This window comes from Cryptotermes secundus, unplaced genomic scaffold, assembly GCF_002891405.2.
Source record: "Cryptotermes secundus unplaced genomic scaffold, Csec_1.0 scaffold909, whole genome shotgun sequence".
Lineage (NCBI taxonomy): Eukaryota > Metazoa > Arthropoda > Insecta > Blattodea > Kalotermitidae > Cryptotermes > Cryptotermes secundus.
The window spans coordinates 501,858-516,501 of NW_019722439.1; the positions used below are offsets into that span (position 1 = coordinate 501,858).

The 14,644-nt window shown below is 42.1% G+C and overlaps 1 protein-coding gene across 2 annotated transcripts in view; it reads right to left on the bottom strand.

Annotated features, from left to right (window-relative positions):
- The window catches only part of LOC111861505 (MOXD1 homolog 2), a 272,739-nt gene that overhangs the window by 65,648 nt on the left and 192,447 nt on the right, over positions 1-14,644 (bottom strand). For both annotated transcript variants that reach the window (XM_033750350.1, XM_023846149.2), the window contains one exon: positions 8,818-8,964. In XM_033750350.1, the coding sequence (XP_033606241.1) occupies positions 8,818-8,964 (147 nt within the window). The remainder of the gene's footprint in view (positions 1-8,817; positions 8,965-14,644) is intronic.

Below are 14,644 nucleotides of genomic sequence, written 5' to 3' on the forward strand. Positions count from 1 at the left end.
TCCGCCGGGTACCTTGAGTCATGAGGTGGGAACGTCACCTCTAGACTACGGAGGCCGCTTACAATCACTCTTAATCAGAATCGATTAAAACGACTTATAATCAATGACTGCATAAGATTCGCTCCATTCTCTCTTCTACTGCGACTGATTTGGTTCGAGTTTAGGAGCCAAAAGTGACAAGGAATTCGTTCATATCTGCACGGCGGTTTATATAGTGTCGTGTATCCTACGAAGTGTTTGTTGAATTTCGTTTACACGGAAACGTTTGTTGAGCGTTCCTTTACACGGAAACATATTTAGTACTGAGGTGGTCTCTAGGAATCTACCTTCACGGAAACGTGTTTTGTACCGAGTTGTTTTCTATAAACGGCCTATATATCACAGTATGTTGAAAAGAGACCAATGATCTACGTCACTATCTGATAGGAACGCACCCTAAAATATTGTAACATATTTGACCAATACGTTGCCAGGCAACAGTTCTGTAAACACGGTCTAACACGCAACAGTAGAGGAAGCTGTGTTTTCTGTAGATCCGACCGACGCGCCAATAGACTGGCTGGATAGCGATCATATGATATGTGTTTACTCTAGTTCCATGTCCGTTCCGCGGCTATATAAGTGACAGACTTCGCTCAGGTCAGTTACAAGTTACAAGTACAAGTAGTTGTGGAGGATGAAGCACGCGAACAAGCAAGCAGTAAGCTCGAGGAGTATAGAAGAGTACAAGAAGTCAGTCTATGAAGATTTAACGTCTGATTAGAAGACTTTATGTGCGCTGTACCGCAGTGGTGTTGAGGGTGTGTGATTTGGGGAGACTTTTATAGTTCTTGTGTTACAGATCCGTGAAGACTAGTGCAGATAGACTGAAGAGATTAGCGTGAAGTGATTTGTAGTGTGAAAATCAGGAACAGTGTTACAAATAATTGTACGTACTCTAGGTTGTTAATAAATCCAATTATCAAACCGTACCCAGTCGTCAGTCACGGTGACAGGCGACAATATGTCTTTGCCTGACTAAGATAAGTTGGCATAAACCATAGGACCATAACATACCCGGGGCGTTAATATCTTCATCACTCCCAAAACGCTGTTACCCAGCTATCAAAGTTCAGAGCGTCAGATCCGAGAAGGTCATAGTATCTTAAGGGAAGAAGATGGAGTTAGTATGTTCTTCTGTAATGTTGGTACTCACCTACCAGAATATATGGTGACATAACCCAGAAGACAACCGTATTTTATGGGTACTGGATGGAATTAGTATATTCGTACAAAATGTGGATATGCAGCTACTAGATTACATGACGTCGAATCCCAGAAGACCGCAGTACGGTCATGGCAGGAGATGGAGCTGGGTTTTCGTCTTCTTATTTTTCAGAAAAGCTACTTACCATGTATCAGATTCCATGGCGTATTGACCCAGAAGTCAATACGAGTAAGCTATGATTTTACCTCCCTGAAAACCTAAATTTTTAGGCAATCGTTGCTTTGGCTTTCGGTGTTTAGCCGCGTGACGTATGCAATGTCCATTTTGTCCTTCAACCTCAATCACCCTTCATATATCGATTGAAATACACGCAGAAATATTCGAACTTCAACACAAGATGTAACTAAACCCCGACAATTTGTGGAGTGTATGGCTTATTCTTGCTGCAAAAATACTTGTGCCAGACATGTTTTTGTAGAAATCTGAAATGCCGATAGCAACTTATCCTCGAAACTGACTGTACAATTTTTTTCAGCCCCGGTAGGCCTAGGCCTACCTCCATGAACTTCTCCGTTCACTTCGGTTTTTCTAGATCTTACACATTCGGGAGGACTCCTTGGGCGGGTGAGCAGCTCGTCGCAAAGCCTTTACCTGTACACAAACACAGAAAAACACACACACACAAACTAAACATCCATGCCCTGAGTGGGATTCGAACTCACGATCCCGGTTTCCAAGCGAGCGAAGACAGTGCATGCCTTAGACCGCTCGGCTACCGTGACCGGCAGTGTATAAGAATAATATATAAGAATTCAGTTCGTACCTCACAGGATACCGGGATTCGAACCCACGATCCCGGTTTCCAAGCGAGCGAAGACAGTGCATGCCTTAGACCGCTCGGCTACCGTGACCGGCAGTGTATAAGAATAATATATAAGAATTCAGTTCGTACCTCACAGGATACCGGGATTCGAACCCACGATCCCGGTTTCCAAGCGAGCGAAGACAGTGCATGCCTTAGACCGCTCGGCTACCGTGACCGGCAGTGTATAAGAATAATATATAAGAATTCAGTTCGTACCTCACAGGATACCGGGATTCGANTGCATCTTTTTCCAAAGTAGAAGTTCCTTTACATTTCTCAGTATTATCTGAAAAACGGCATTAATAAGACTGCTCTTTCTAATGGAAACACAGTGTGTTCTGTACGGTGTTAAATAAATCTTGAAATATTATTCGAACGAGTTTCAGGCTTCAAAAGTTTCATCACAAAGATGAGATACCTGAATGATGAACTACTGTCATGAAAGGTAGTTTCGCGTTGGATAGCAAATTAACTGAGGCAGAACTTAAGCTTCTATATTGTCACTTTTTCTTCCATCTCCTGGAGCAAATTCCGTGTTTTTGTCCAAAAAGTTTAATCTAAATGTACGTTACTTCACGCTGACATGAGCACAAGTCGGCAAGGAAAGTGTAGAACGTGGCAGGGGTTAGCTAAATTGAGTTGGAGAACTGCGAAAAGAAAGTTGCTGTGGGATTCGTACAGATGACGATGGTTTCAAAATATCAAGAATAGCTGTAAATTCTGCAGTTTATCCATTTCTATGCGATTTTAAATAATCTGAGCGTATTTATTTATTTATTTATTTATTATTGGTTTATGTAATGATGGTGCCATTAGCCCAGACTACACAAAGTAGAATTATGGAATGATTACAAAAGGAAAAAAAAAGTATTACACCGTCATTTGTCTGGCACGAGAATCCTGTCAGAATGCTCAGTCTTCATGCCAAGATATTGTCACGTGTAGGGGGCTATGTTCTATATCGCATGATTGGATTCATTGGCACTTCGGTTACAAGTTCTCTTAATTACACTCAACTATAACGCTCTCGCTATTCTACACACTTTCCAGTCTACCGTTGCACACGCAGTAGGATTCTCCGTCTTCACTAGTCGTCTCCTGGCAACGGATCTCAACACAGAAAGTAACACACGAAATCACTATAAAGTCTTCTCTTCACAGCCACACTCTTGCATTAACTCTGTTCTTCACAGCCTCCCGTACAGAACTGAAATTTGAACTACTTCTAGCTTCTGGAAATATCCTCATATAGCCGCGGGACGGACCACATAGAAAACATGGCACATATCACACAGAAAACACAAGTCACATGATCACTACCCAGCTAGTACACTGGCGCGCTTACTACTGCCTAGCAACGAGCAACATTCGTCCACTGACACACAATTTCCCCGACTATGACTGACAAATGACAGAAACGATCTCTCGCCAGAGAGGGCGCCCCAAATGAACAGGACAGTAACTTTCATATAAGAAGAAACATCTGGTGATGAGCCCCAGCCGGAGCTCGACACCAAGACAGAGAGACTGACTGCCCGTCAGTTGCAATGTAACTTTGACTTTGACTTGATACAGTTTCCACTGCTGCGCGTTGGAACGTGTTTACCGAGCTGTTGCATAACTCCGTTGTTGTATTGTTGCGTGCGTGTATTACTTAGCAACGGCTGTTTCTGTGACTCATCAGTATTTACATGGGGCAAATACGCCGTAAGGACTTCCGAATATGAATCACGAGTGCTATTCTGTGTAGAACAACGTCAATTGAGTTTGCGTTAGTTACCAGCTTTTATTGTGCAGATGGCCTAAGTGGAATTATGGATAAAATATGGAACTATTGTCAGACAAACAAATACAATTAAGATGAAGAACTGTCATGAATGTTCACCGAAATGGCTGTCAGATCAAGTCAGCCATCAAACACAGATGGCATTACAAACTCTGTGCTTCAGGGCTACCCGATGCTCGCCAATATACGAAACTAAAGAAACAATTTCATTCCAAGCAAATTGACTTCCATCTTATGATTCTTCAACTTAATGCAAAGTGAAGTTCTATTAAAATAAATATATGCGTTTCATAAACATAATCATGCAGTAGGCGGTTGTTTTTGGTAAAAATGTCCTCCTCCCATGTTCAAAATGGCCTGGCTGAGTTTTCTTTACGAACTGAACCCAGAATACATCTTTTAGTAATATGAAAACATTAACAAGTTCCTCACCTGAAACAGCAGCAGCTTAGATAAAAAAATGGTTTGGACAATTTCATTGTTTTGTAAGATTTGAGATTTTCACGGCGGTGACTATGAAGAATGCCGTATTCTGTGATGTGGCGCCTGTAGATATTGTGTTAACCGACGTTTCGGAGGGATGTATCGCCTACATCTTCAGGGTAGAAAAATCCGCCAACGAAGAACCAGCGTGAGCAGGTAGCTTCAGTTCGCTGATTTTTCAACCCTGAAGATAGAGGTGATATTGTAACGTGTTTCGTTACTGAATATGCCGTAGAGATGGTTAATTGGTTTATTTAACAATCTACAAATAACACGCGACAATATGTTCCTCCGAAACGTCGGTTCACATAATATATAAACGGCGCTACATCCCAGAAGACGGAATTCTTCTATTTTATTGTTGTTTGTGAAAGGCGTAATAATAACCTTACAAAATAAGCCTACACGTTTCATTTCTGAAAGCCCGTCAGCACTGAGCAGACCCTGTATGTCTCTTTTAACTTACTTTCTGCTGAGGAAGTAAATCTATATTAACTTTTGTTATTGGCCGCGCCATAGCTCAAGCGGTTAGTCGCTGGCTTCCCACCGCGGCGGCCCGGGTTCGATCCCGGGTCTGGTAAAGTGGGATTTGTGGTGGACAAAGTGACGCTAGGGCAGGTTTTCTCCGAGTACTTCGGTTTTCCCTGCCAATCTTCATTCCACCAATTGCTCCACAATCACCCTCACCTATCATCTGGGGCTGGTGCAATAGGCCAGAAGTGGCCGCAGTACAAGGGACTTAGTCCCACTCCACACAACGTCATTCCCTGTAAACTATACGTTACGTAAACCTTGGCGTTTTCAATAGAGTTGCTACAAATATAATGAGGTAATACACAAGCACATAGGTTCGAGCAGAGCGACATTTCACTTTAAAATTACCGCGTTATGAAACCCTTGCAAAGTTCTCGGAATTTCAGTGATGCCTGGGAACGAGGTACAGTGCGTTTGAAGGACACGAGATATTGTCCTGAGAATGTTCAGGGGTGACTGCTTATGGAGGGGACAAAGTATGTTTTGGTTACAACAGGAATGTGGCAGGTTATGTTGATATGCAGAGTGACTGGGGTTCTGGTCTTTTTCCATTGTCCGGATTTTTAGGTAATAGAGGACACGACGTTTCGAAAACTGGATCTGTTTCCGTCTTCAGGTTAGAAAGGAGGACACATACTCAGTTTGGTCTCTTAGAAAGAGCTAATCTCAATCACTGGACAACTCCTGTCAGATTTTCCCAGCTATTTCAATATATATTAATAGGCTGAAGATGGAAACAAATTCAGTTTTCGAAACGTCGTGTCCTCTAATACCTAAAAAATCAGGACAATAGAAAAAGTCCTAAACCCCAGTAATTCTGTGTGTCATCCACCATCGTCAGAAGCCTTTAGTGTCTTTGTTGATACGGTTAGGAGTAGGAAGGGAATTTATGTTTTTTCGCTATGAAGTCGATTTGTACGTCTTAATTCCCGGCAGTTGAGCAGAAGAAGTGTTTATGTTCTTGGCAACGCATACATTCGTTCAGTTCAATTCGAGGACTTTTAGAGTCTGTTAAGAAAGTTAAGAGATTTGGCTGTATAGTGAAAGCCCTGTTCAAACAGCAACAAAGAGGGGAAACTGCGCAGCCAATGGGATGTGGCATTCCACCCCTCAAATCGGTGCCATCACATTACTGTCGCAATGCGCATGTCCAAACTGAGGATAAAGATGATGATGATGATGATGATGATGATGATGTAGAAAGTGGCTTTTACACTCAGAACAAAAAAAATTTAAATTTAAATTGAAGATTTTTAAAAATCAAATTGACGTATGTAAATTAACAAAGAGTTTATACATATGACAAATATCAGAGAGGGGATTCTGATATATCAGGACCTATTAACAACAGAGAAATGAACAATTAAGAAAGCTGGTGTTTTTAAATTTTAAACTATGTGCAGTGTAACAGCTACGTAAGAGAAATACACCTGATGATGGCCATTTACGGCCGAAACATGTAGTGTAGAAGAAAAGAAGACAAAAGAACTACAATAAACTGTTGCACTTAGGACGGAGTTTGTGTCATACGTTACGTCATACACTCAAAACGTGTATTTGATAAATTTCGTAGAAAGCATATAAACGTCTGGCTAGGAATTTTCAATGTTAATACCGACATTTGTAAACGAACCAAACGGAACGAGAAGATACACAAAATTAGGATTGAAAATGTGGCAGATTAGTTAAAACTTCCGCACTGAAAAATTTGATCTTCGAAAGCAAATGAGTGAAATATAGGATAAAAATTAATATCGTATTCAGTATGAGAACCACAAACGTAAGGACTTGTGAACTCGGGTACATATACACTAGCAGTAATTACATTTGTAGGGTTCAGTGGTACGCTATTTTGAACAGGGTAATGAGCATACAATGTTCAAAGTTTACGAGGAGAGAAAATGCTTTAAATTCTGTTGGGCGTTCGACACTCACGTGACTGAACGCCTGCGGGAATTTTAACGCATTTAAATGAAACTTCGAGTTCCACAAGATGGTGGGAAATTAGACGGAGCGACTACTGGATTCTATAGAAGCATTCTCTTCCATGGAGTTAACATGACACATGTAGCAGATACAATAACACAAGGACAGAGCATTTGTTCTCGAAGCTATAATCCCTACCAGAAACCCAGAGAACAAGAGAAAGAGATTAGGAAAACTGAAATATTAACGAAGTTAGGAAGTTCATAATCACTCATTCGCTGTATCCCTGTAAACGAGCGTGCAGGCATAGAGTTATGAGACGTCGAGGCTTCCATATCTTCTAGACAACCGGCTCACAGAGAGCGCTGATGTTAGTCTTACGCTCCGGCCTCTGTTTACCCCCAAAGAAAATTCCTGGTACTGAAATCTGATAGAGGTTCAGTCGGTCCCAGTGATATAATACGGCCGGAAGGATTAAAGTAAAAGCAAGTAAAGCTATGCCTGTACCAGGCCATGAAGGCCCATAGGGCTGTGAGACGTCGAGACTCCCACATTATCTATACAATCGGCTCAAAGATGGCGATAAGGTTGTCAGCTCTACGCGGCGGCCACGTTTTACTCCCTAGGAAAGTTATTTAATTAATTCCTGGTACTCATTTCTGTTAGAGGCTGAGTCGACCCCAGGGCCATAGTGCGGCTGGAAGGATTAGGTCAACTAAAAAAATCTTAAGAGACGTAGGGGAGAGAGGTGGAATGGAGGAAAATAGGAATGGTCGTATTTGCAAGCTTAAAATTGGTTAGATCTCCTTTTAAGAATAAAGAGCAAGTTGGGCTTCGCCTCTTGGCTACTTTCGTCCACATCTTCCTGTTGTTCCTGTTGTTCGTGTCGTATTTCAGCAACCCGTTGCATTGAGGCATTGAGGAAGACCACAACAGTAACACACACACGGGAGAAACAAGACACGCGAACACTAAGATGGCCGCAAAAGAGTACAAAGACAGCGTTCTAGTCTTTAGATAAAAACTGAACAATGGCAATAGACAAATGAATAGTGCAGTGGTCTCCCCGAAAAACAAAATGAAAATTACCTGATGATGGCCCATGTGCGGCCGAAACACGTTGTAAAGAGAGAAGAAATATATGTAAAACTACATTTTAGTAATGTGATATCACTTTTACTATATAAGTTATACTTTTAGTGTCTTAATGACATTTTATGATTTTAACAACATCGTAAATTATTAAAGTTACACTTTTAGTGAGAAACATATTTTAGAGATCTTTTTATATGTTAAAAATATTGTTGCATTATTGACGGGTGCCACAATAATAAGGTTGATGATGATGATTTTGCTGGTGACGATATCGGCCTTTCGTTAGGTACTTGGAACGCGATGACACACAGTCACGCCGTAAGTACTATGCCTTTGTATAACACGAGTAATATAATTTTTTTTCCCTGGCACTACAGCCCCAATGGGCCTAGGCCTATCTCTATGAACTTCTCCGTTCACGAGTAATATAATTAGTTATGCAGAAACATGAACGAGAAGAAGCTACTCTGGTATTCAGAGGAATGATCAAACACTTAGCTGATTCATAATATAGATTTTCAAATGTTCGTACATTTTATTAACAGTTCCTGTTGCCTGAAGTACCGATATAAAACGTGTGGTGATATGCCGCAGTAGCAATTTGTCCTCAGTAACAATTCCGTCGCAAATGCGCTTAGCGCAGTAATATTTGCTGTGTAGATGTGACAATTCCTGTATATTCACAATGTCCTCCGCTTACGTATATTTTGCAGGAATATCACAGACACTCCGTGCACATCTGCGCAAGTATGGTCACTGTACAGAAGAATATTTACTAGACGGAGCGTGAGGCTATGGGCTGGATTAATGTAACCCATGATAGAGGCCGCTAGCGGGTTCTTGTGAACACGGTAATGATTCTGTGGGTTCCATAAAAAGTTTACAAATTCTTGGCCAGCTGAGCGACTGTCAGGGACTTACCGTGATCCTGAAATCGTGCGGATCGCAAGTGTCGTACCGTCTCCGGAACCTGATGACCGTGTGGGTCCCGTTCTCATACCCCAGCAGCAGCTCGTAGTCTTGGCTCGAGTCCACCTCTGGCTCGGTCCTCTCCAGGGCGTGCCGATCCTGCNCTCCGTCGCAAATGCGCTTAGCGCAGCAGTATTTGCTGTGTAGATGCGACAATTCCTGTATATTCCGCTTACGTATATTTTGCACGAACATCACAGACATTCCGTGCACATCTGCGCAAGTATGGTCACTGTACAGAAGAATATTTACTAGACGGAGCGTGAGGCTATGGGCTGGATTAATGTAACCCATGATAGAGGCCGCTAGCGGGTTCTTGTGAACACGGTAATGATTCTGTGGGTTCCATAAAAAGTTTACAAATTCTTGGCCAGCTGAGCGACTGTCAGGGACTTACCGTGATCCTGAAATCGTGCGGATCGCAAGTGTCGTACCGTCTCCGGAACCTGATGACCGTGTGGGTCCCGTTCTCATACCCCAGCAGCAGCTCGTAGTCTTGGCTCGAGTCCACCTCTGGCTCGGTCCTCTCCAGGGCGTGCCGATCCTGCAACCAGACCAAGAGACGCCTCAGTTACGTAACCCTGCACGCTGACGGACTGAGCAGTCAAACGGGAATACAACCTTAACGTCCTTCCTGTAATATCGAGTTTCGGAAAATCACTATCATTAATTCATAATATCTGAAACAAGTTACTTAGTGCTGTACAGGTAAACAATAGCTGGTTATTTAAAGTTTCATACAAAATTAAGTATATTCTAGGGCCGTGCCATAGCTCAAGCGGTTAGTCGCTGGCTTCCTATCGCGGCGGCCCGGGTTCGATTCCTGGTCACGTCATATGGGATTTGTGGTGGACATAATGGTGCTGGGGAAGGTTTTTTCGAGTACTTCGGTTTCCCCTGCCAATCTTCATTCCACCAATTGCTTCACAATCACCCTCACCTATCATCTGGGGCTGGTACAATAGACCAGTAAGGGCGGCAGTACCAAGTTGACTCAGCCTCACCCAACTAAGAATGAAACAAAATAAAATATAAAATATACATGCTACGTCAGTAAATAAGAAATGCAGACTTTTTATGTTAAAACAAGTGGTACAGTTTGTTAAATTTAATAGTCTGTTTTGAGGTTATCATAATTAAGAGCCATTTTTTTAGATAGGTACTATTTCAGTAATAAGTTGTGCTGGGGAGAAAGTCACTCAGCCGGTTAGTCAGTGTGAAAGCTAAAGCAAATTAATTGTAGACGCGTGCTAAACTACCTGCCACTCATATTGTGATTTTCATATTCCTTGAAGTGCGAAATAAGATTTGAGCTTGTGACGGCGTTGGCTAACACGAGAATGCAGTCTCGTGGGGGGTAATACCCTGCGTAAGGGAAAGGGGTACCCATTTACCACGCTACACAACAAACTTGTACGTTTGTCGGTGCCAATGTCATCATTCGGGGGAAGTCCCCGGTAGAGATTCTCTGCAAATCACAAATTGATAGAAAGTGCCTTCGGAAGGCTGAGAGGGCATATTTGCTGTATCGTATAGGGGTCACACCGGTTCAGAGATCTCCATTCGGAAATCGACTATCCTGCCAGTGTTTCGTGGTCTTCCTCAGTTCCTTCACCAAATATCAAGATAATTTGATTTATACCAAGTTAGATTACGACTGCTACTGTCCATATTTTCCCAGGCTAACGTTCATTAATTATCAGTTCGGAGCTATATAAATTAAGCTTTTCAAATATATCAGTGAATTGTATAAATATATACATAAATAATGTCCCATAGAATATTCTGAGCCGGTCACAATGGCCATGCGATCGAAGGCATAAACTATCTTCCCCCTCTTGAAGATTGGGGTCGTGGGTTCGAATCTAAATTCAAGGATGGATGTCTATTTACGTTTATTCTGTGTTTGTGTTGTTTTGTGTGTAGATAGTGGCCTCGCGACGAGCTGATCTCCCTTCTAAAGAGTCCTAACGACTGTGTATAGGATTAAGAAACTTAAAAGCGACCAAGGCCCAACAAAGGGCTGTAGAGCCATAGACAGAAGATCCTGAAGATGCAGCTAACAGGGACAGATAGACTGAACACTGTTATGAAATAAACTGAAAGGATAAAGTTAAGCACTTAGCAACTATGAAAACAATATTAAAAAGGATATTTTTTACGTTTCAGTTAATAGCCCCTGTCTGTAACGCAGATTGCAATAGTATTGAATTGTGAGTTCGTTAGTGACTAATGAATTGGAGATGATGTCTAAGGAGACCATAATGTCCTGGCACTTACTTTGTGCGACAGAGGAAAACTTGTCTCCTTCCGCTAATTCAGCTCGACATATCCCAAATGGGCAACAAACATGCTAACCACTTCAGCGATAAGAACAGATATTAATACAGACCGCCTCTTTGCGATACAAGACCCATGTTCGGTGTGCTGAATGGTCCTAACAATACGGGCCAGAAATGGTTTCCTATCCAAGTCATTATGATTCAGTGCTACAAAAACTGCTTTCCTAATTAATAACAAAGAAACGCAATATTAGGCTCTTGCTGTTGTATTCATATTGATTTGGGGCACGAGGTAGCGTAGTTGGTTGAGGCACTGTGCTACAAACCAGAAGGTTGTGGGTTTGATTCGCGATGAGATCATTGGATTCAATTTACCTAATCTTTCCAGCCGCACTATAACTCTGTGGTCTACTAAGTCTCTAACACTAATGAGTACCAGGGATATTCCCGGAGGTAAGGTTGTCAAGCTCACCGTCATCTGTGAGCCGACTGTATAGAAAATGTGGGAGCCTCGACGACTCACATCCCTGTGGGCCTCCACGGCCTCTTACAGGGATAGCTTTACTTTTTCATATTCAATTTATTTAGCAGAGTGTTCCTTCAAAAGCCAAGAGTCTCTCGAGTAATTGAGAAATTCCCTATCTTCTCTGGAAACAGGAAGTTGATTATCGCGTTCACAACAGCCCGTCAGTCCTCCCTGTCATGGGCCAAATGAAAATAGTTTACACCCTCGCAGCTTACATAAAGACCCATTTTAGTAGTATCGTCCCTTACACGCCTAAGCTTTCTAAATTGTCTGTTATTCGTGTCCTTATATTAAGAAAGTCCTTGAGGACAAAAGTTGATTTCGGGATCACCGTATTTGTGACGTATTAAATATTAACGTAATAAATATTATCATCATGAAATCGCTCATGATTTGTATATGTTTCCATCCTCAGATGCGTGACGGAGACACTAACTCTGTTGGGTCTATTAATCACTGCACTTCGTAACGGACCCTTCAGAGCAGGTGCATTCAACCACCTACCTGAAGACGGAAGCAGATCTGGTTCCCGAAAAGTTGTTTTCTTTAGAATAACGGACAATAGACAAAGTCCAAAAACCCGGCAATCCAGAATGTTATACAGCACTGTCAGAGCCCTCTCGAATGTAAATGTTCAAATTGCGAACACAAAGATTAGTTGAGCTCATTGTTAAAGTTATATAGTGAAGAAAATATTTCAATTTTAATGGCAATTCTTAAGAGCAACATGAAAGGTGAATGTCCAGCATTCGTTCCGGTTTGGCAATGCATGTTTCGATATGTGTCAGTCAGTAAGACAGTGGGAAGGTTGGTCAATTAATCAGTGTTAGAGTCATCCATTAAGAACGTCAATCATCAGCCACAACGTCAGCACGTCATCTGTCTCTCCGTGAAACAGTTCATTAGCATGGTTATCCCTGCACTATCCATCCATTAATTAAGTGATTCAGGCACTGCGTGCGGTTAGCCAATCTGTCCGTGAAGTCTACGACTGCCAGCTAGTTCATGAACCAATCAGTCTCTCATACGAGGTAACCATTCTTTCAGACAATGCAATACTCAAATTAATCGGTCAATTCCCTAATAGGTAAATCAATTTCTTGCTTGGTTCTGTGTCAAGTCAATCACTTTGCTGGTTATGCAACCAGTCGATTAGCCATTTGGTTATTTATTGACTCATTCAATCGGTCAGCCAGTCAACCAGTTCAGACGGTAATTCAATCAGCTGATCAGTTATTCAGGAGTTCATCCAGTATGTCATTCAGAGATTCAGTCACTCTAACATCATGACAGACAATATTTAGTCAGATGACCTCAGGTGGCTCTCGAAAGATTCGGTCCAGTGGTTGTGCATTCATTCACCGCATTCGGCAGCTCCAAGATTCAATCTCCGCCCCAAAACGGATATCCTGAACAAGATTCACGGTTTCCTTCAGGCCTCCCTTCAAATGCTGGGACAGTATCTCAAATAATTATATAAAATATAGTCCATACGGGATATATTTTATATTCAAATCTCCTTCCGATGTAATGGCAATCACCCGCGAATCACACGAACTCGATTTCTGGCACAGCGCAGAGCTCAGTCTTGATGTTGTCTACGGGCTGAGTTCTCCGAAATGCCGAATGATTCTAAAGTAAGGATATCAGGTTTCTTGAGTGACTGCAGTCTTCATTAATCAATATTAATACAGTCTCCACAACTGGGCCTCTGAGTGTGAGGTCGGCAGCTAAAGAGCGAATATATAGTTCCCGAATTGGATAAGCATTTAAGTGAGGATGTGACTAGTAATCGGATATTTTACTCATTCTGTTTTACCCGTCGAACTGCCATAATCGGGTGGTCCAGATACCGGACGTACATCCCCACAGTTTGCTATTTATTGCTAGTGGGGTGGGACTAAGTCTCTTGTACTGCGGCCACTTCTGGCCTATTGTACCAGCCCCAGATGATAGGTGAGGGTGATTGTGGAGCAATTGGTGGAATAAAGATTGGCAGGGGAAACCGAAGTACTCGGAGAAAACCTGCCCCAGCACCACTTTGTCCACCACAAATCCCACCTGACCAGACCCCGTGATCGAACCCAGGCCGCCGCGGTGGGGAGCTAGCGACTAACCGCTTGAGCTATGGCGTGGCCCATTCCCATAGTTAGGCGTGTAACTAATTCCAGAAAGGTAAGCATATTTAGGCCATTTTTATGTATTTATAGCTGTAATTCTTATAAAAATCCCAGACAATTCTTTTGAATTTATCTATTTTAACGAATTTGAGGTACTCACGACGATAAATAGCAAGATTAAGGTATTATGGGATGCTGTGTAGGAATTTACCGAAGCCTATCTCTTCTGGTCACATCCCGGAAGACCGTGACCTTAAATATCTCTTTTCTTCGAGACCACACAAGCTCGGAGCATACAACATCACATTTTCATCATTCATAGGGGTTGCATTATTCATAGTGAAGAAATGCAGGATGGGGTCACAAGAGCCTGTAAACGGCGCGCAAACTCCCTGCATTCATTTCGTTTATTTCAAAAGAATTCTGAACCCAGAAGTGGAACTTGAAATACTTGTTCCAAATATGCCACATTTTAGTAACTTTATTTCCAACTATCCTATTCAGGGACAAGAGGGTGGTATATCGTGTAAATAAGTGTCTAGTGCTAGTGTAATTAATATCCTGCACTAAATGCACTGTTATTCTCTGCTTGCCACACAAACAGATGCTCTACTGGCGACCCGCTTTCGGTATGGCTGTCAAATTATTTATAAAGTAGCCGTTACGGAAGATACCAAGACTTACTCTTCCGGTTCTGCAGCTGGCTATGAAGAAGAAATACATTATTACTAGCCTCATACTCAGTAATAAAACATGGCTGCTTGTTATTGAAATTTAGGTGTACTGCGTAATATCTGACCCATGACGAGGGAATTCCTTAAGGCAGCGTCTACAGGAGCGCACAAAATGCG